The 22,448-nt window shown below is 38.8% G+C and overlaps 1 protein-coding gene and 1 non-coding gene across 6 annotated transcripts in view; one reads left to right on the forward strand and one right to left on the reverse strand.

Moving 5' to 3' along the window:
* Window positions 1–22,448, forward strand: part of UBP1 (upstream binding protein 1) — a 52,275-nt gene that overhangs the window by 13,879 nt on the left and 15,948 nt on the right. For 4 of the 5 annotated variants that reach the window (XR_009214401.1, XR_009214400.1, XM_032162191.1 and 1 more), the window contains 7 exons: window positions 732–883; window positions 10,171–10,247; window positions 14,143–14,248; window positions 15,267–15,373; window positions 17,356–17,508; window positions 17,611–17,721; window positions 18,160–18,267. Coding sequence is in view for 3 of the 5 variants with exons in the window: in XM_032162191.1 (XP_032018082.1) it covers window positions 732–883; window positions 10,171–10,247; window positions 14,143–14,248; window positions 15,267–15,373; window positions 17,356–17,508; window positions 17,611–17,721; window positions 18,160–18,267 (814 nt within the window). In the remaining 2 variants the exon portion in view is untranslated. The remainder of the gene's footprint in view (window positions 1–731; window positions 884–10,170; window positions 10,248–14,142; window positions 14,249–15,266; window positions 15,374–17,355; window positions 17,509–17,610; window positions 17,722–18,159; window positions 18,268–22,448) is intronic. The other variant, XM_032162192.2, reaches the window with a different exon arrangement.
* Window positions 12,787–12,848, reverse strand: LOC116473977 (U7 small nuclear RNA). The gene has a single exon (XR_004249526.1). It is a non-coding gene; the product is annotated as a U7 small nuclear RNA (small nuclear RNA).

The raw sequence follows: 22,448 nt of genomic DNA on the forward strand, positions 1-22,448 counted from the left end.
TTAAAACCACTGAATTACAAACTTTAAAAGGGTGACTTTATGATATGTAAATTATATTTCAGTAAAGCTGTTAAAACCAAACAACATCCAATATAGACTGTCCCAGAAGACCCCTCATCACTCTCCCAATCAGTGCCCCAGGTTATTCTTGGGGGAAGAATAGCAGCTGTTGCGACTGCTACTGCTCCCATTTACCTCTCAGAAGGAGCCATTGTTTTAGACTAGGCATGAAGCTTTATGTTCTTAACACTTGCCAAGGCACAGCAGGGAACTTTTTGTAAAACCCCATTTTAATCAGATGCTTCTTTGTAATTCCATGGTGTCAAGGGTGACCTACCTTTGGCAGCAGTATTATTTCTTGCCTTTCAAATCAGGTAGCTATGTACTCTTGACTTGCTTTTTTTTTTTTATAGAAAGAATCTGGACCTTGAAGTTTTAAAAGAATTTTTTAAAGTACCACATATATATATTCAGAGCTGCCCTGTCGCCCTCCCCCACTTCCTACCCCAAGATAGCAGTTGTTAATGCCATCCTTTAGATGAACCACATAGCATTAATAGTTCTTTTATTCTACATATAATTTCTGATCTTAAATTTAAAAAAAAAACTATCCCTAAATGTTTATATGCTTTTAAATATTTCAGACAAGATTGGGTGCATTCAGGATGATATGGCTGTAGACAAATATTTCAAACCCAAAGTAAGGTCAGTGTTGATTTTTTGCTTTTCAGTGATGTCTTGGCATTGCCCATTTTCAAGCAGGAAGATTCCAGCCTTCCATTGGATGGTGAAACAGAGCACCCACCCTTTCAGTATGTGATGTGTGCCGCAACATCGCCAGCAGTAAAACTGCATGATGAAACGCTTACTTATTTGAACCAAGGTTAGTGTGGTTATGTTACATTTGACATGTAAGAATTTACAGAAATACAAAATAATATTTTGGCATTGTAGCCTAGATTATTGGTAATAATTAAAAATTAGGTTCTTTTTCTTAAATTTTACAACTTAATGAAAACTGTAGGAATTTTACTGTGAGCAGCTGAAGTACAGTTTGTGTAAACTGATTTGCATTAAAGAGGGTCTGAGGAGGAAGATTTATTACAGGATTTTTAAGACATAATCCAAAGGACTAGCAAGTAGGAAACGAAGTCAGTTATTTTTAGGGACAGTGATTTCAATATGGAACTTGAGAATGAATCAGACGTCCAGCTAGCAAGGAACCTGGATTTTGAACATGAAGCAGTTCTGTGCTGAAAATAGACTTAAGCTGCACCAGGATGGAGTCTGTGGCTAAATAAACATCACATTTTATCCCCTATATCTTGTTTGTAGTTTATGTCAGGGTGTTATGAAAGGGATGGTGGGGAAGGAGGGAAAATAGTAGAGATGTGGGGGGTAGAGTTTACCTTTTTTTTTTTTTTTTTTGAGACTGAGTTTTGCTCTGTCACCCAGGCTAGAGTGCAGTGGCGCGATCTCGGCACACTGCAACCTCCGCCTCCCAGGTTAAAGCAATTCTTGTGCCTCAGCCTCCCAAGTAGCTGGGATTACAGGCACACAGCATCATATCCAGCTAATTTTGTGTAATTTTAGTAGACAGGGTTTCACCATGTTGGCCAGGCTAGTCTCAAACTCCTGACCTTAAGTGATCCACCTGCCTTGGCATCCCAAAGTGCTGGGATTACAGGCGTGAGCCATTGCACCCGGCTGAGTTTATCTTTAGAAAGAGGAGAGTTTGCCCTTTGCAGTTTGGGCACAGGCTGATGTGACTTACCCCTGTAAACAAAAGTATTTTGAATGCAGGAATTAATTTGTTGGATACATGTACTGAAAGCAGGTTGAATTCTGATTTTAAACAATTTTTTGAACATTTTTACTGTTATATGCTCATTGTAGAAAAACCGGGAAATATGTGAAGAGATAATGCCAAAAATTGACTAACATTTTTGGTCTGTTTCTTGAATGTATATACATTTTCTTTCAAAAAATTAGAATTATACATCTGTTCACTTAAGAGTAGTGTTTATTTTTCTGTCATTAAATAGAATTTTTACTCGAAGTTTTGGAAAGAGCAATAGATTTTAGACTTTTACATGTGATTAATCTGAAATGTGGAAGCATAACTTACTTCTACCTTTTCATTTGATATATAAGTTTAGAATCTATAAGGTTTTACCTTCAGGTAGTCCTGTCTCTGGCACTTGTGACAATTCCCTGTTTGTTTTTATATTTAGTGTTTGGATAGGCAATCACTTATTTGAGACTTAAGTTTTATATTTGAAAGAACCTTAAGAACTTATTTGGTAATCTGTTTTAGACATAAAAATAACGGAAGAAACAATGTAGGGGCAAGGATATTCACTGTAACTTTATTTCTAAAGATAAAAAAGGAAATAACCTGAATTTTCCTTATTTGTGGAATAGTCGATTAAGTTCTGTTACATACATACCATGGAATGAATTAGTACACATACACACCCTGTTTAAAGCAACATGTAGGATGTGCATTTATTGGCCTGGGGGAATGCCCATAATTTATCATGGTTGTTCTTAAACCAGATAAAGATATTTCATATCGATAAAAGTCATAATCCACCATCTGTAGTAGCGATATAGTAGACTGACACTAATTGATACTGTGCATCTAGCATTGTACTAAATACATGTGTTAACCTTATTCAGTTATCACAGCAACCCTAGGAGAGGTTTATTCATTTTGTAGATTAAACTTAGAGCAGTTAATTACCTTGCTCAGTGTCAATTTGGAAAGCTTAGGTTTTAACAAAATTTTTTTGAAGTATTACAATAATGTGCACAAATCTTAATGAATTTTTACATATATATTCCCTTGAAACGACTACCTATTTCCACCTTTTCTAGTACTCCAGCAGGCTCCCTTGTGCCTCTTTCTCAGGTGATACCTCACTCGAATGTAATCAATATAAGGGCAGGTGATTTTCTTGTACTTTATTCTGCTTACTACAGTATTAATGTTGAGTATTTTCTTGGTTCTGGAATTGTGTTAATTTATTTCTTGATTTTTCCTAGTCTTTTCGGAAAAAAGGTAGAAAGCTGAACTGTATATGTAGACATGTTTAAAACAACATACATTTGAGTAATTTTAAAAAATATGGGCCGGGCACGATGGCTCATGCCTGTAATCCTAGCACTTCGGGAGGCCAAGGTGGGCGGATCCATGAGGTCAGGAGATCAAGACCATCCTGGCCAACATGGTGAAACCCCGTCTCTACTAGAAATACAAAAATTAGCCAGGCATGGTGGCGCACACTTGTAGTCGCAGCTGCTCAGGAGGCCGAGGCAGGAGAATCACTTGAACCCGAGGCGGAGGTTGCAGTGAGCCAAGATCACACCACTGCACTCCAGCCTGGGTGACAGAGCGAGACTCTGTCTTAAAAAAAAAAAAAAAAAAATTTTTTTTTGAGTAATTTTAAAGGAATTGTACTTTTATGTACCCTTTTAAAAGAAATTATAATACCTTTCAAAATAATACCTATTTGAGTATCACAGTATATATAATAGTGTGTTGTGCTTTGCACAGACTGTATCTTAGCATTTATCATCTTGACAAAAAGTTTTAAACCCAAAATTTTCCATGAATCCTTAAACAAGTTTTTAATTTTCTATAAATGTATATTTTCTTCCTTCCCTTCCTTTTCCTTCTCTGCTCCCTTTCTCTTCTCCCCCTTTCTCCCCCCCTCCTCCTCTCCCTCTCCCTCTCCCTCATGTTCCCTCTCCCTTCCTTCTCCCTCTCTTTTTTGGTCTTGCTCTGTCACCCAGACTGGAGTGTAGTGGTACAATCATGACTCATTGCAGCCTTGACCTCCCAGGCTGAAGTGATCCACTCACCGTAGCCTCCTGAGTAGCTGGGACTACAGGCACAGGACAGCATGCCTGGCAAATTTTTAAAAAAATTTTCATAGAGATGGGGGATCTCACTATTCATTGCCCACGCTAATCTCCAACTCCTGGGCTCAAACGATCTTCCTGCCTTGGCCTCTCAAAGTGCCAGGATTACAGGCGTGAACCACTGAACCTGGCTTTTTTTTCTTCCTTCCTCCCTCTTCCCTTCTTTCCTTTTATTTGTTTGTTTTTAGAGACAGGATCTTGCTTTGTTGCCCAGGCTGTTTTTGAACTCCTAGGCTCAAGCAATCCTCCTGCCTCAGGCCTTCTGAGTAGCTGGGATGTAGTCCTTAAAGGTATATTTTTCTAATGAGAGGATTCATAGCTTTTTCTAGATTTGGACAAGGATTGGACCAGACTGAGACATTTCTGAGTATCTTTCACCCTACCTCTTTGTCTACTGAATAATAGAAGCTTGCTAATTTAAAGTAGTAAGACAAACAAAGATCCAGACTAGCAAAGTATCTTCAGCTCACTAGACTCGCTTTTCTTTTCCTTTTTAATTTTATTATTTATTTATTTATTTTTTGAGACAGGGTCTCACTCTGTCTCCTAGGCTGGAGTGCAACGATGCAGTCTTGCTCACTGCAACCTCTGCCACCCAGGCTCAAGAGATTCTCCTGCCTCAGCCTCTGGAGTACCTAGGACTATGGGCACACGCCACCATGTGTGGCTAATTTTTGTATTCTTAGTAGAGATGGGGTTTTACCATGTTGGTCAGGCTCGAACTCCTAGCTTCAAATGATCCACCCACCTTGGCCTCTCAAAATGCTGAGATTACAGGTGTGAACCACCACGCCCAGCCGAAATGGTCATTCTTCATGAAGAATATTTGCCACTGTGTAATGCTGTAAAGAAAATAAAAATCAAATTTGGTATAGTCTTCACTTTGTCAGTAGAAATTGGAGCAAGTTTTCCTAGTTGTATTGATGTCTTGGTGTCATTTTTTGAGTTCTTTTTGAACCTCAGAGGGACTGAGTGTAAAAACTTATTTGTGTTTAAGGCTGGGTGCGGTGGCTTATGCCTGTAATCCCAGCATTTTGGGAGGCCGAGGTGGGCAGATCACATGAGGTTAAGAGTTCAAGACCAGCCTGGCCAATGTGGGGAAACCGTCTCTACTGAAAATACAAAAGTAGCTGTGAGTGGTGGCGCATGCCTATATCCCAGCTACTCGGGAGGCTGAGGCAGGAGAATCACTTGAGCCTGGGAGGTGGAGGTTGCAGTGAGCCAAGATTGCACCACTGCACTCCAGTCCCCCGCCCCAGCCCCCCGCAAAAGAAAAAGCAACCTGTATTTGTGTTTGCCTGGTTATGCCTGAATAAGAAGAGGAGTTAAGTCCCTGACTTTAACTGTGGAGTAAAAACCAACATGGAGCCACCAGAGGGTGGAGTACACATAGCTGGCTTTCCCTTTGGGCAGGGATCTGGCTGGAATAGGCTGCCTTTTGTCTTAACAGCTGGGGGCTGAGCCTTTGATGCTTCCACACCTGATAATATGAGTGAGACTTCTGATCTTACCCCCTTGCTGACTTGCTACTGCTGGATCAGCCCCTAACTCTTCAAATGAAAAGAATTTCTCCTTGTTACTCCCCAAATACATTTTCATTTGGAGACCAAATTCTACTTGGAGAATACTCTGCTAAGAATGTTAATTAACACACCTGTAATCCCAGCATTTTGGGAGGCCAAAGAGGGTGGATCAGCTGAGGTTGGGAGTTCGATACCAGCCTGGCCAACATAGTGAAACCCCATCTCTACTAAAAATACAAAAATTAGGCTGGGCACGGTGGCTCATGCCTGTAAACCCAGCACTTTGGTAGGCAGAGGCGAGTGGATCACAAGGTCAAGAGATCGAGATCATCCTAGCTAACATGGTGAAACCCCGTCTCTACTAAAAATATAAAAATTAGCTGGGTGTACTGGCACGTGCCTGTAGTCCCAGCTACTCAGGAGGCTGAGGCAGGAGAACCGCTTGAACCCAGGAGATGGAGGTTGCAGTGAGCCAAGATTGTGCCACTGTACTTCAGCCTGATGACAGTGTGAGACTCCGTCTCCAAAAAAAAAAAAAAAAAAAAAAAGCCAGTATGGTGGCACACACCTCTAATCCCAGCTACTTGGGAGGCTGAGGCATGAGAATCGCTTGAATTTGGGAGAGGGAGGTTGCAGTGAGCCCAGATTGCACCACTTTACTCTAGCCTGGGCAATAGAGTGAGACTCTGTCTCAAAAAAGAAAAAAGAATGTTAATAAAATACAGATATAAAGCCCTAGAAACAGCATGTTTATTGGATTAAGAATTCCATTAAATATTTCAGAAAGTTCTTTTTGCTTAGTTTCATTTTTCACAACAGTAGATTTCCTCCTGATTAGTTTCAGTTCATGTTACTAAAGTTTCATGATAGGAATAGGACTTTAGAAATAACGTTTCTAAAGCATTGAACTTAGCAAAGTGGGGGCTGTCACATCTTGGGCTCCATGTTGCCCTGCAGTCCCATTTGATGAAGCTAGACTAGAGTATGTGTCTTCAAAGGTGGGTGGGGACATGAATCACAACAGTTATATTTTTCAACTCTGGCAGAATTTTTGCATTTCTGAGCCAGAAATGGAACAAAAAATAAAACATGAAAAGTAAATTGAGAAGGTAAAGCTAAAAATAGGACTAGCATCTCAGAATATTACTGTTGGACTATATTAACTTTATATTTCATTAATACTGGATCCTTCTTTATATTTCAGTTACAACCTAGATTGTTGTTTCAGGAAGCCGTGGTATTAAAATAATTATGGATTGGGGGACAAATTAGGAAATTTCTAAAAGTCTGGTTGTTCTCTCAATGGATATTACCATTGAAGAATATGATAGTTTCCAATAGGGAAACCACTTTTATAGAGGCTTTTCTTCTGGGTTTTTTTTGTTTGTTTTGTTTTTTGTTTTTTGTTTTTTTTTTGAGATGGAGTCTCCCTCTCGTTGCCCAGGTTGGAGTGCAGTGGCGCGATCTCGGCTCACAGCAACCTCCATCTCACAGGTTCAAGCGATTCTCCTGCCTCAGCCTCTGGAGCAGCTGGCATTACAGGTGCCTGCCACCACGCCCAGCTAATTTTTGCATTTTTAGTAGAGACGGGGTTTCACTGTGTTGGCCAGGCTGGTCTCAAACTCCTGACCTCGTGATCCGCCCATCTCAGCCTCCCAAAGTGCTGAGATGACAAGCGTGAGCCACTGCGCCCAGCCTAATTTTGTATTTTTAGTAGAGATGAGGTTTCACCATGTTGGTCAGGCTGGTCTTGAACTCCTGACCTCAAGTAATCTGCCTGCCCTGGCCTCCCAAAGTGCTAGGATTACAGGTTTGAGCCACTCCACTTGGCCAACTCTTGGTTTTTCTGCCTCAAGTCAGCTCCTGGCTGTCTTTGAGGTCAGGAAATGGTGACTCTTCTTCAATTCCTTGATCAAAAATCAGGAGTAATCCTCAACTCTTCTTTCTGTTACACTTTACATCTAATACAGCAGAAAACTGAGGGATTTATACTGATCTGATAGGTGAAAAATGATTTCAGTGTGGTTTTAATTTGCATTTATCTAATGGAAGTTGAGTGTCTTTCAATATGTTTAAGAACTGTTGGCATTTCCTTCTTTTGTGAACCCACATGTCCATTTCATTTGCTCATTTTGTTCCTCTAGGGATATTGGACATTTGTTAGCAATTTTTTTTTTTTTTTTTTGGAGACAGAGTTTAGTTCTTGTTGCCCGGGCTGGAGTGCAGTGGTGCAATCTCAGCTCACTGCAATCTCTGCCTCCCGGGTTCAAGCGATTCTCCTGCCTCAGCTTCCCAAGTAGCTGGGATTGCAGGCATGTACCACCACGCCCAGCTAATTTTTGTATTTTTAGTAGAAATGAGGTTTCTCCATGTTGGTCAGGCTTGTCTCGAACTCCCAACCTCAGGTGATCTGCCCGCCTTGGGCTCCCAAAGTGCTGGGATTACAGGCGTGAGCCACTGCGCCCAGCCCATTTGTTCACAATTTTATAGGAGCTCTTTATGTATTGGGGAGATTAGCCCTTTATGTATAATGCCACTTGCAAATATTCCCTCCGTTACACATTTTTTTTTTTTTTTGTCTTGACCAATCAGAATCCTTGAGTCAAAGGGTATAGTATTTAATTTGTTGACAGGTGCAGCCACATTGCCTTTTAAAAAGACTTTTTAGTTTATATTCTGTACATTATTCAAGATTATTTCTCCCCCACACTTGCCCATTTGATTTTTAGTTAAATACTTCTTTGTTTGTTTGTTTGTTTTTGAGATGGAGTCCCGCCCTGTCGCCCAGGTTGGAGTGCAGTGGCGTGATCTCAGCTCACTACAACCTCTGTCTCCTGGGTTCAAACGATTCTCCTGCCTCAGCCTCCCGAGTAGCTGGGACTACAGGTGCGTGCCACCATACCCGGCTAATTTTTCGTGTTTTTAGTGGAGATGGGATTTAACCGTGTTAGCCAGGATGATCTCTCTCTCCTGACCTCAGCCTAATTAAATACTTCTTATGGCCAGGTGCGGTGGCTCACGCCTGTAATCCCAGCACTTTGGGAGGCTGAGGCGGGTGGATCACCCGAGGTCAGGAGTTCAAGACCTGCCTGGCCAACATGGCAAAACTCTGTCTCTACTAAAAAATAATACAAAAATTAGCTGGGCGTGGTGGCGGGCACCTGTAATCCCAGGTACTCAGGAGTCCAGGGCAGGGAGGACTGCTTGAACCTGGGAGGCCGAGGTGGCAGTGAGCCGAGATTGTGCCACTGCATTCCAGCCTGGGCGACAGAGCGAAGCTCCCTGTCAAAATAAATAAATAAATAAAAATTAATATTTCTTATTGATCTGATAATCAGCATAAACCTTTTGTTGATTTTTATTTCCTAAATTCTTGTGAGGTTGAGTGTAATTTTAAATATAAATGGTGTATTTTTCAAAACTTTATAGTCTTCATTTTGAAAATTATTTCTTACTGTTTTCAGAATATAGATCCATTGTTAAATTTAGTGCATATATCTTCTTCCAATCTGTCTCTTAGTTTAACTTTTTAAAAATGTCTCTTGCCATACAGGTGTTTTTTAGTGTTTCTCTGTCTGTTGAATGCATGTAAGCAACTTTTCTTTGTAACTGACTATATATATGCTGTTTTCCTTCACCAGCCTTGGAGTGATGTAGTTGTATTTTGATAACCCCTTGTTGAATTTTGACCCTATAATCTAGAATCCTTTGTATATTTTTCTGTAAGCCCCCTGGGAGTATGGACAAGGTGTTGGTAGTTATAAAGATTCTCAACTTCATGTGATATTATAAGCATTCTTTAATTTTTACTGATTTTCTGCATGCCAAATTATACTATCATTTTTATTATTTAATAACAGATAATCCAGAAATCATTTTTTGTGGATTTGGAGTACGTTATTAATTTTTTTACAGCAGCGTTTTCCTAATTATCTAGATCGATGTGTGAATATCTGTGTTTTCTAATAAACACTAAAAGTGGAAACAACCCAAATATCCATCAGCTGATGAATGGATAAACAAAATTTGGTATGGTCTTTACACAATGGAATAGTATTAGGCAATAAAAAGGAATGAATATTATTTGGCAATAAAAAGGACTGATATATACTACATATGGGTGAACCTTGAAAACATGCTAAGTTTAAAAAGCAAGGCACAAATACCCACAAATTGTATGATTCTGTTTATAAAAGTATCCAGAGTGGGCAAATTATAGAGACAGAAAGTGGATTGGTGATCGATAGCAGTTGGCCAGGTGGGGTTGGGGGAGGGATGGGAAGTGACTAATAGAGGTTTCTTCTTAGGATGATGCAAATGTTCTAAAACTGGTAGTGGTGATGGTTGCACAACTCTGATTATACTGAAAACCAATGAATTACACACTTCTTAAAAATGTGAATTTTATGGTATGTAAACTATCTCAGAAAAGCTGTTACAAAAATTAGTCTTAGGTAATGCAAGCATAATAAAAATTTAGTGTAAGAGAGTGGCAGATGAAGATAAATTGACAGAGAAACTCTTGTCTCATGTAATAATGTAAGACAGAAGGTGGTGTGATTTTCAGGGAAGAGAAGGATCAACCTGAATTTGCTTCCGTAGCAAATTAACAAACTATCATTGTGTAATGTATGTTCTGAGAAACATGCATTTTGAATTATGTTAAGCAAAGTGATATTCTTTATAAGGATTGTTTTTTATACACAATTTGTTTAAATAGGTCAGTCATACGAAATTCGGATGCTGGATAATCGGAAAATGGGTGATATGCCTGAGATCAGTGGAAAATTAGTAAAGGTAAGGACAGTCCATTTTAATTCCCAACGGATATTGCTGTGATTGAGTTTTTGTTTTAAAAAAAATTAATTTTACTTCAATAATTGTTGTATTACAACTTTTTAACTTTATGAGTTATATTTTGTTTATTCACCTGTAAAATGGGAATTATAGCAGTTAGTGGGTAGAGTAATTTTGAAAGACCCTTGGAAATCAAGGAGCAATAGAAAAGTTCGTTGCAGTTATGGAGTAAAAACTCTTCACCACAACAAAAACCTATAAGCCTCTCTAAAAGTAAAATATAATATGGGGAAGAATGTCAATGTTAGCGTAAAACTTTAAAAAATCCTTTAGCTTGTAAAGTTTCATTTAAAAAAATTGAAATCTCTGTTCACCCTACCTATGTATCTGAATGAAAAAGTCAGTCATCCTAGGTATAGGAGGCGTACCTGTTTTCCAGCTAACCTGTTCTTTTAGGATATATCTTCAGAACCATCCCTGTCCCCTGGCCCCTCCTAGCCTATATCCATCATACATCATGGCTGATTATAAATTCCATAGCATTACAGGGCGGGGTTAATGAAAGAATCTTAATTGGGGAAAGGTAAAACCTCATGTGGCTAACTAAGTGTTAGCAAGAGACAAGTTCTCTTGATCCTTCCATCTTCCCACAGAGTGGCATGTCAGGGCCCAGGTGCTGCTGGGCCCTCAGTGTGGAGGGGCATTCTATTGGAAAGACTCTGCCCTCTGTGGATCTGCCTTTTTAGTGGGTAAGCATGGGAAGGGCAGCCTTGTGGTGGGAATTGGATTCAGGCAATCTAAATTTGGTGTGTTAACTAATTTGGCATGTCTGGGAAAGCCAGCTGCCCAGTACCTGGAGGGCACCTGGAAGGTTACTTAGGGATCAAATGATAGGTTACCAAAGGTGCTTTGGAACTTCTTGAATCTGCAGAACATATTCAGCATTGTGCTTTCTCTGATTGTTCTATTTTTGTCTGTCTTTGTTCTGTATTTTTTTTGTTAATGTATCAGTGTAAAAGGGTTGGAAAATGGTTTTAATTGTAAACTCCATAATAAACTTTAGTAGGATTTGATGGGCCCTATATTGAGGTCTTTAAAACTGGATCCAAAAATGTTAGAACAATTTTTTTAACCTTTTATTATGGTAAAATTTGAACATACCCAGAAGTAAAGAGATGGTACAATGAATCCACATACATCCATCATATGGTGGTATATAATAAATATATCTGGTATATATCATGAGTTCTCATAAATTCTCCTGCCAACTTCAACATTCTCCACAATTTGCCAGTCTTGTTTCATCTATTCCCTCTTGTGCTTTTTTTATGTATGCTGGATTATAGAATTTACTAATTTGTAATTTTAACTCAGTTCTTCATTCATGACCATTCAGTGTTCTGAGGAAAATATAACAAACTTTGACATCCAGTCCAAATGCCAAAATTCAGGGTCCATCAAGGCATTGAAGAAAGTCAATTCTGAAGCAATTGTCTTTGTCATTTATCAGTGGAGACAAGCTGGCTTTCCAGGGCAGTTCCCTGAATAGGTGGTAGGATTTAGAAATAATTAGTCTGATAGGTGATACCTAATGTTTAAAATATTTTGGCAAGCTGGTTAAAATACCTGTCAGATTAATGTGGGATAGCAGGGTAAAGTTGTATGACTGCTTTAAGTTCAACTTCCTTGTATTTACTTCCAAATTAAAACATGTAAAAACATTTAATGTACAAAATTAATGCAAGCAAATAAATTAAGGGAAAAATGACACCTCATTATGACATAATGAACTACTGTTAGTAGCAAAACCATTAACTTATAAATGCACAGTGAATGTTTTGCTGACATAACACTAGTATATTCCACCTAGACAAGGTTACTTATTCTGAAGGCATCAGTATCTAAATATTTAGCCCACTGATTGAAAAGGGTTAATTTTTAAAGCATTTTACATTGGCTTCATCTTCTGTTTGATAAGCCAGCTGTGTGATTTTTGGTGGATGCGCCAGGCATCCAGTTATATTCTGTATAACTGGGATTAAGAGCTACTGTCTGCTACTACCAAAGACTGCAGGATGAATTTCTTGGAAATTACATCCTTTTTTAATCTAGAGAATCGCTAAAATATGCTTCAGATTTCTAGAGTTTTATTTACTGGCCCTAGGATCTTCGACTATACTACTTAAATTTGGGGGGGAACCTTGGGGATCAAGTGATAGGTTTGCGAAGGTGCTTTGGAACTTCTTGAATGTGCTGAACATATTTAGCAATGTGCTTTCTCTGATTGTTCTGTTTTCATCTTTTTTTGTTCTGTTTTTTTCTTTTAGTCTTATGTTAGGGCCCCATCACATGTTGCTAGTTCTGAAAATGTAGTCAATCTCCTTTTAAGGAAAACTTTCAGATAATGAGACTTTCTCCCTGATTCGTGTAAGAAGTTCCTTTCCTCTCTCCCGCCCTCCTCCCTCTCTTTCTTTCTTTTTCTTTCTCTTCCTCCCTTCCTTTTCATTCCTTTCTGTTTTCCTTTCCGTTCTTTTTTGGGTAGGGTTTTCTGGTAGAAGCTGGAAAACCTGCTAGACAAATTCTAAAAGAGCTATATAATGCTAGAATTTTTCTTATATATCTTGTAATTTCCTAACTTTGGTCCTCCTTTTATCTTCTTTAGTATTTTAGTCTGACCTTCTAGAATGGGGCTTAGTAAAGCTCTGAAGTCTAATACCTGTATTCTAATACTGTTTTCATCTGAATATGTGTATTTAGTATGGTTCTTACTGTGCTGTACTTTTTTCTGGAGACGAGCTGGCTAGCAAATGTGAACCACTGGCATTGGTGTCTTAGGGGCCACCACTAGCCTATGAACCATCACTATGAGAGCTTTGCTATGGTCAGGTGATGGTGTGAAGTGGGTGCTGGGTAATTGCTTGGACAGGCCCTGCAGGTGTGGGTGCAGGTGAGGAAGATGGGAATAAAGCAGCCACTGAGCCCTATAAATTTCTCCCACATGGTACTCTTTTTTTAACTTATCTCAAAGAAAAACATTGCTACTTTTAATTGGCTGCTGGGATTACAGGCATGAGCCCCACCACACCTGGCCTAAGTTCTTTTTCTCAAGGCAGTGGGCAGTGTTTTGGATTTTTGTTTTTTGCCAGTTCTTTTTTTTTAAAAACTCAATTTTTTTTGAGATGGAGTCTCACTCTGTCAGCCAGGCTGGAGTGCAGTGGTGCGAACTCGCCTCACTGCAAGCTCTGCCTCCCGGGTTCACACTATTCTTCTGCCTCAGCCTCCCAAGTAGCTGGTACTACAGGCACCCACCACCATGCCTGGCTAATTTTTTGTATTTTTAGTAGAGACGGGGTTTCACCATGTTAGCCAGGATGGTCCCAGTCTCCTGACCTCGTGATCCGCCCACCTCATCCTCCCAAAGTGCTGGGATTACAGGCATGAGCCACCACGCCCGGCCAAAAAAACTCAATTGTTAACTGTTATTTTAAATTAACAAAGTTTTACCATTGTGCCTGGGTTTCTCTGTCTCCATCTTTTCATTTTTAATAACTCCTTTGTGCATCTGGTATTTTCTTTATAGGAATGTAATTCTTGCTCATTAATTTTAGTGGGAAGAACCTTAATTTTGAATTGCAATAACAAATTATTTTATAAAATCAATACCTAAGTTACCATTTTATTTACAATTTTAATTTTTGAGTTATAATTCTTTGCACCAAATAATTGTACCGTAATCCAAGTATCCAAGGGCAAAATAGTTCACTTACAGAATGTTTAAAACAGAATCTAGTTGTATATGTTCTACTGCTACAGGTTAACACATAAGAAGTAGAAATGGTCCTGCATTTTAGCTGGAGCAGTTTAAAAGTACTCATTTTCCCCACTTATTCCACAGAGCATCATAAGGGTTGTATTCCATGACAGACGGCTACAATACACAGAGCATCAGCAACTTGAAGGATGGAAGTGGAATCGCCCAGGAGACAGACTTCTTGATTTAGGTACAGGCAGTGATCAAAAGACCATGGAGATGAGGGCATTGTTTAGCTATGCCCAGTAATGTGTTGGCATCATGAATTACTTGTTTGGGGAAAGTTTTGGTGTTTGTGGATTTTGTGTCTTTTTTTTTTTTTGGAGACAGAGCCTTGCTCTCTCGCCCAGAATAAAGTACAGTGGCACAATCTTGGCTCACTGCAACTTCTACCTCCCGTCTTCAAGCGATTTTCCTGCCTTAGCCTCCCAAGTAGCTGGGATTGCAGACGCACGCCACCATGCCTGTCTAGGATCTTGTGTCTTGAGAGTTGTTTTCTATATATACATACACACACACATACATATATATGTATGTATGTATACATTTTTTTCTTTTTATTTTTTTTCCCATCCTTGTATTATAAAGAACCAAGAGAGTTGTTTTATAGTTAAAACGTCAAGTAGCTTTTTGGTGCTAAACTAATGTGAACCCAGAATATTTTATGATTTTGAAACCATTGAATTGTAAACCATCTATCTTTTTTTTTTTTTGAGACGGAGTTTCGCTCTGTCACCCAGGCTGGAGTGCAGTGGCGTGATCTTGGCTCACTGCAACCTCCACCTCCCAGGTTCAGGCGATTCTTGTGCCTCAGCCTTTTGAGTAGCTGGGACTACAGGCATGCGCCACTGCATCTGGCTAATTTTTGTATTTTTAGTAGAGATGGGGTTTCACCATGTTGGCCAGGCTGGTCTCAAACTCCTGACCTCAGGTTGTCCGCCTGCCTTGGCCTCCCAAAGTGCTAGGATTACAGGTGTGAGCCACCACGCTCAGCCTTATCATATTCTTAAAAAAAACGAAATACAAACCATGGTAGGGGAAACTGTGATACTCGTTTAGGGTGGGTTTCGATGTTGAAGAAGTTGATCATGGAGACCACTGAAGGACAGAGTTCAGAGCAGTTACAATTATTTCATTAGAACATAATATAGTTAAGTTGTAAGTTTTTAAGTTATTTAAAGTGGATGAGTTTTATCTTTTTAAAACAGATATTCCAATGTCTGTGGGAATAATTGACACAAGGACGAATCCAAGCCAGTTAAATGCGGTTGAATTTCTGTGGGACCCAGCAAAACGCACCTCTGCTTTCATTCAGGTTTGGATTTTTACATTATTAGAAGCTTACTAACCTAGTTATTTAGGTCATGGTAGGTTTGAATTTTTGATACAGTATCATTTCCTTTAAATGTCTATTTATAAACTATGTTGCAGTGTCTTTCTATATACATAGTTAGGTTTAATCTAGTAAGTTCATCCTATTTTAAACTAACATATATGAAGACATTCTATGATATGTAAAGCATTATTCAAATGTTATTTTTACCGCTAGTAGTCCCAATAATGAAAATGTCTGTTTTTCATGAGATGTATTTCTCTTGAACAAAAGCTGCTATTTAAAAGGATACAATTGAAAAAAGATTGAGATTTTAAAATTCCTTATAGCATTATTTTAAAAACATTCTAATACTGAAAAATTCAAACCTCTATAAATAGGATAATAATGATGATTAATTGTCCATGTAACCATCACCTGGCTTTAGCAGTTTTTAGTAGTTTCCGCCCCCTTTTAGTTATTGTTGGAGCACTTTTTTTTTTTTTTTTTTTTTGAGATGGAGTTTCATTCTGTCACCCAGGCTGGAATGCAGTGGCATGATCTCGGCTCACTGCAATCTCCGCCTCCCAGATTCAAGCTCTTCTCATCTCTCAGCCTCCCAAGTAGCTGGGATTACAGGTGTGCACCACAGTGCCTGGCTGATTTTTGTATTTTTAGTAGAGATGGGGGTTTCACCATGTTGGCCAGACTGGTCTTGAGCTCCTGACCTCAAGTGATCCACCTGCGTTGTCCTCCTAAAGTGCTGGGATTACAGGTGTGAGCCACCGTGCCCAGCCTGTTAGAGTACTTTAAAGCAAGTTTCAGACATACCATTTCATCTGTAAATATCATGTCTCTAAGAGATGAGTTTTAAAAAGTAACTATAATATCGTTATTCTATGTTTAAAAAAAAATAGTAATTCTAATACCCAGAATGTTCAAATTTGTATGTGGTGGAATTTAAACTACCAGGTAGGTAATATATAGAAAAGGAAAACCACTTACTTGCTGACCAGCCTTCATAAGCTATGCTTTGCATGAACTGTAAAAAATCATTTGTATTTTGCATTTTGGTATTCTAACAGTATTATTCTCCATCAGTTAATCCCTGGGGGCATGGTTTATATCCGTCAAATATTGATGCAAACTCATACTGCTGGTGTTTGTCTATAAGGCAACTAGTTATGTAGTAAATCAAAGTGATACAAGACCTGGCTTTACATCTCAGGTTGTGTTGTCATACTGCAGAGATCAGTTTTAATAGTGAGTCATTAGAAGAAGGGATGTGCAGCAGTCAGAAATGACCAAGGTCTTGCTGTTAACTCTGTGTGAAACCCTAAGGCTGTCTTCCAGGGTGAGTATTAGGAGACAGGGCAGGAGTGGTGGAAGATGAGTATTGCCCTCTGGATCCTGAATGGACTTTGAAGAGTTGACCAGAGAATTTAGATGGATACAGAATAAGATGGGTAGTGGGCTTTCTGGACTGTAAAATTTCCCCAGGCAAAGTATCACAAATTGGTGTCTGTAGGAACAGCAGTAAGATGGTTGGCTGGGTAGAGCAGGGGTAATGGCAGCAGAGGGCAAACAACAGAAGCTCTAAACAATGAGGTGAAGATTGCTGTGGATTGAACAGGGCTTAGTACCCTGGGTCTGAGATTAGCAGACAGTCCAAGGTGGAGGTGGGCAGTATATATAGGAAGCTACTGTAGTGTTGTACCCTTGATTGGAGCCAAGTCCTGCATTAGAGGAGAGGCGTTGTGATGCACAAGAGCTCAGAAAGTCTGGAGAGGCTCAGTTGGATTTGTAAGAGGGAAGCCATATCTTAAAAACAATTAGGTTCATAGATAATTTTGCTAATATGTGTGATGAGTTCATTTTAAAGGATCTTGAATTTATAGTGGTGTCAGGTCACTCAAGAGGGAACAAAATCGAAAAATAACCAGTGGAAGGTCTTTGAATCCATTTCAGCCTGAATCGTTTTATAGGTACACTGCATCAGCACAGAATTTACTCCACGGAAGCACGGAGGTGAAAAGGGAGTGCCCTTTAGGATCCAGGTTGACACCTTTAAGCAGAATGAAAATGGAGAATACACAGATCATCTACACTCAGCTAGCTGCCAAATCAAAGTTTTTAAGGTAAGACAGAGAACCCGGGTTTTCTGTAGTTAAGGCTCAGTTTTGCCTGTAAAGCTGTGTGTCTGCAGCCTGATGGATGAAATAGTATACTTTGTTTTTAAGCCTAAAGGTGCAGACAGGAAACAAAAAACTGACCGAGAGAAGATGGAGAAGAGAACAGCTCATGAAAAAGAAAAGTATCAGCCATCCTATGATACCACAATCCTCACAGAGGTAATGTAGTACAGCATTTGGTTTTGGAAGAGAAGCAAAGGTTGCATATTAGTCTATTTCTAAGATGAGTTTTGCTACAAAAGGGTTGGGGAAGATTGGGTGGCAGTTTGACATGTTATTCTCTGTGAAATTTCTGGGGAAAATATTTAAATTTGGGGATTTTGATAGACTGTTTCCTGGGTGGGATCTTAAATGAAGATGCTGAAATCCCAATGAGGTCTTAGAAACAGACCTTAAAAACTTTGAAGTTGGCAAGAGACTTAAGTTGGGGCCTAGAAAGTCCAATTTTTGTCACTGCTGGGGTTTTGCATTTTTTTTAACTTTGAATCCTGTTAGTCATGCATTTGTTTAATTGGACTGAAGAGACATGAAACAGGGTGTTAGATCTTTCTTTGTATAATGAAAAGACATTGATCCCAATCTTTGGTGTTTGTCCAGATGAGGCTTGAGCCTATAATTGAAGATGCAGTTGAACATGAGCAGAAAAAGTCCAGCAAGCGGACTTTGCCAGCAGACTACGGTGATTCTCTGGCAAAGCGAGGCAGTGTAAGGGACTTCTGCTTCTCTTTTCATTGTGCAAGAAACCTTGTGCAGTGTTAGATATAGGACCAACTTCCACCGCAAAGTAAAGCCAAAATTGTTTTTGATGTCCATGTCTTGATTTAATTTGCTTTTGTTTAGACTTCCTGCTTCTGTTTGTTCCTCACTGAGGAAAATTTCCTAAATCTAACACTTTAAAACAAAGCAAAAAACAATGTTGACCATATTGGGTGGTTTTGGAGGGAAAAAAAAGACACTCAGAGATATGTATTCCCTCCCTGACTCCTTCCCTTCCTCCTTCCCTCCCTCTCTCTCCTTCACACACACACCTCCTTCAAGAGCACTGAAATTAATTGAAAATACTTTCTTTAGCAAATTAGCTATTATTTTTGTGTAACTGAAAAGGGTCTTGCTTTCTCATGTGTATACTTGATAAGAAAATTTTGTGGACAGTTAGATAATGGCAGCAAGCTTGACATTAACACGTGCAGTTCTTTGCCACATTTTTCTGCATGTAGCATAAAAATGTGTGTCTGTCTATGCTTCTAAGAGCCTGTTTGGCAGCACTGGTAGAAAAAAAAAAAACTCTGATGGGATTCATATTTCTTCTTGGCAGTTGCATTGTGAATTAATGCTTCAGGCCAAAGTAGTGTACCTTGCTACACCTAGACCTGAGTCCCCCACAGTATGCAGTCAGGGGGCATCTGGTTGAATATGTGCTTTGTCCAGTTAAGTATAGCAAATCTTTATTTTATGACATGACTCTTCATCTATTAGTCCACAAAGGATGATCCTGCTTTGCAAACTTAGATCAGCTACATACCTTCAGTAAATATAAACACAGAACATTAAAGAATCATTTAAAATAATTGTCATCATATGTATTCGTGACTGCTGTATTCACTGTTGCAGTCTTTGCACTATTAAAGTACCAGAGGATTTTTCATTCTTACACATATCACAATTACTGTGGTTAAATGTAGACTTTGAATGTTACTGTCACAAGCACTATCACAAGAAACTCATTTCCAATTATAGTATCGGATAAAAATGTTTTAATGCTTCTCTATGCAATGAAACTGAAATTGTACTCATCCTAGTGCCACTGGAAGCACACGTTACATTTTCTTTAACTGGGCTTTTTTTTTTTTTTTTTTTAATAAATTCGAATCAAAGATTGTTAAAACAGCTGTATATTCTTTCCTAAAACACCTGCCCCAGCAATTTTGTTTTTATCCTCTTCTGATTTCTCAGCTGAAGACCCACCAATGGTTCTTAGTAAACTTCTTTGGGGGGGATTCTGGCAACTCACTTTTCCTCTCCTGTTATAAACCATTTAACTAATAAAGAAGTGGGTTCTGGTAATTCCTAAATAAAAGAAATTCATTATAGCCCAGAGGTAATCTGAAGATGGGAAAACTGTTGGTAAATTCTTAATGATTCTTAACTCAAGTCTAAAGTATGCAAAACGTCAGCAGTTCACTGGCCTGGGATTTCACATCTTCCTCATGTATTGCTTACTGCCCTGGCTGTATTTGATTTTGTTCAGATGCTTCTAGGGGTGGTTACAGCTCATCTTGAAAACCTGTTTTTAAAAAAGCAGGGTACAGATTGATCCCTTAAAAAACAAAGTTTGCAAAATTTCATATGTTTTTTCAAATTCTTACCAAGGAAGGCCAACATTTCATAGAGTTTTTAGCTAGTTACAATTGGCTTTCAGTAAAAAGGGATATCCAGACTTACTGTTAGAGTCGAAAAGATGCCGAATGAAATGGTCCCACACTGAATAGTCACTACTGTTGGTTACCAGGAGATGCCGTACAACAAAACTCTTATGTGTCTGTTGGTCTTCATCTCTGAGCTGTATATGATTGGCTCAAATGATGACTGCCAATTTCTACGGCCTAAAATGGGTGATCATTCTTTACCTGGGGAGGGACTATGTTCACAGTGTACCGAAACCATAACTATGAGCCCAGGCCAGGCATTGCTAGCGCCGTTATGAATTCAGGAGCATAGGCACTGCACCATTGCTTGCTTTTCGAATGTTAGAAGAATCTAAATATCTAAAAGCAAAATGGGTATTTATGGAGTTTTGGTAAACTTGGTGTTTCTACATTACTCTGCCATACTAACTTGAAGCTTTTTGATGGCTTCATTTCTTCAAATGGCTGGCAATAATTACCAAAAGTTTAGAGAGACTTGATACTTTTAATATTAAATGGTTTACATTATTTATACCGTGTATGTTATGTAGTGTTATATTTTGTATGTGCAGGGGGATGTTGTAGCAGGAAAATCTTTCAGATAGTAGAGGTGAGGTGACAGTGTGTGATACCCATGATTAGATTTGCTAGTCAGCTCACAGGATCTTGGGTTCATCAAACAGTGTAAACTGAGGAGGTGATACTTTGTAAGGTGGAAAGAAAAACAAGGGTCTAGTTTTTTAGTTGTTTATTTTTTTTTGAGATGGGCTTTCACTGTGTTGCCAAGGCTGACCTCAAACTCCTCAAGCAGTCCTCCTGCCTCAGACTTCTGAGTAGTTGGACCACAGGTGTGTGTGTGCCATCACAGCTGGCTTAAAAGGCCCTAATTTTAAAAGAATGGGCATTGTTGTGTAAAATGTAATTTATAGCAAAGTTGTTATGCCATGCAATAAGTTTATTCAAAGCTCTCCAGCTAAATTAGATTTCTTTTTTGAAAGCTGACTGATAATAGAAGTAATAAGTCTGCAATCATTTTTGTTATTTTCAAGGGGATACATAATTGGGTAGTTGAGATTATTTTCCATGTATCCATTGCTTTTGATGGATGTCAGACAAGCGTTTTAAGCCCCTGTAACCATTGGTGAAACTTAATTTCTGCCCTCAGTGTGCTTCACAGTTTCTTAGCTCCATTACACCAGTGGTCTTGACACTTACCTACTCAAAATAATTTTTAAATTTTTTTAGAGACAGTGTCTTGCCCAGTCACCTGGGCCTGGAGTGCAGTAGTGTGATCAAAGTTCATTGCAACCTCAAATTCCTTGGCTCAAGTGATCCAAGACACTTGAGACAGGTTCTCGCTGTGTTCCTCAGGCTGATCTCCAACTCCTGGCCTCAGAATGATCCTCCCACCTTGGCCTCCGAAAGTGCTGGGATTGTAGGCATGAGCCACCATGCCTGGCCTCAAAAGAATTTTGAAAAAGGATATACTTGCACCTTTCCAGATTGACATCTGAAAGTTTTCATCATAAAGTTTTTTCATCATAAATTTAAATAGCTGCAAAGGAGGCAATGTTCTGGCGTGGTGGTGATTTGCATTTACAGTTTAAGATAAAACTGTGACATTACTCTTGAAGTGCATCCTATGGAATCTAAATGCCATGGCAGTTTGACCACTGCTATTGTTCATTCAAAAAATTCATTAAATCCAAAATTTTACTATGTTCTTCCTCTTGGTCTCATGTTTCTATTTCACTCCCCTTAAATTGTATCCTAATATGACATAGTTTTATGCCTGAAAATCTTTTAAAAATTTTTTCTTATTTATTTTTATTTTTTCTTCCTGAGGCTTCAAATGATGAAACTGAAATTTTTAAATGATCACCCTAAAAAAATTACCTTACAACAAATTTACATAAATTGAAATTTAAGTTTTAAAATTTGCTGTGACCATAGCCTCTTACCTCAGTCAAGATATTTAAAACTTATTAGTACCAATTTATCAAAACAACAAATCTTACAGATTTTGATGAAAATTTATTAAATGTAAAAATAGAAATATTATTGGAAATGCATCTTGAATGATGAGACAGGATAGAATATAACTTCTAGAATTTTATAGATATGAGAAATTTTGTTTTAATTTTTCTTTCAGCGGTGTCATTCAGGTCCTGGAAGTCCTTTTGAATCATCTGTCAAAAATCCCAGGGACATTTTTGTGTGATCTACTAGATTATTTCAATATATGTCAGTTGACAATAGGTCCTCCTGAATTATTTTGATAGCAAATAATTGAAAATCACCTGACTTATAGAAAAACTTAGTCATTAGAGTTATGTACTTTTTCTTTCCTTTTTTTCAAGATGGGGGTCTCACTCTGTTACCCAAGCTGGAGTGCAGTGGTGTAGTCATGGCTCACTGCAGCCTCCCCTTCCCAGATTCAAGCAATTCTCCTGTCTCAGATTCCCAAGTAGCCGTGACTAC

This window comes from Hylobates moloch, unplaced genomic scaffold (assembly GCF_009828535.3).
Source record: "Hylobates moloch isolate HMO894 unplaced genomic scaffold, HMol_V3 SCAFFOLD_8, whole genome shotgun sequence".
Classification (NCBI taxonomy): domain Eukaryota; kingdom Metazoa; phylum Chordata; class Mammalia; order Primates; family Hylobatidae; genus Hylobates; species Hylobates moloch.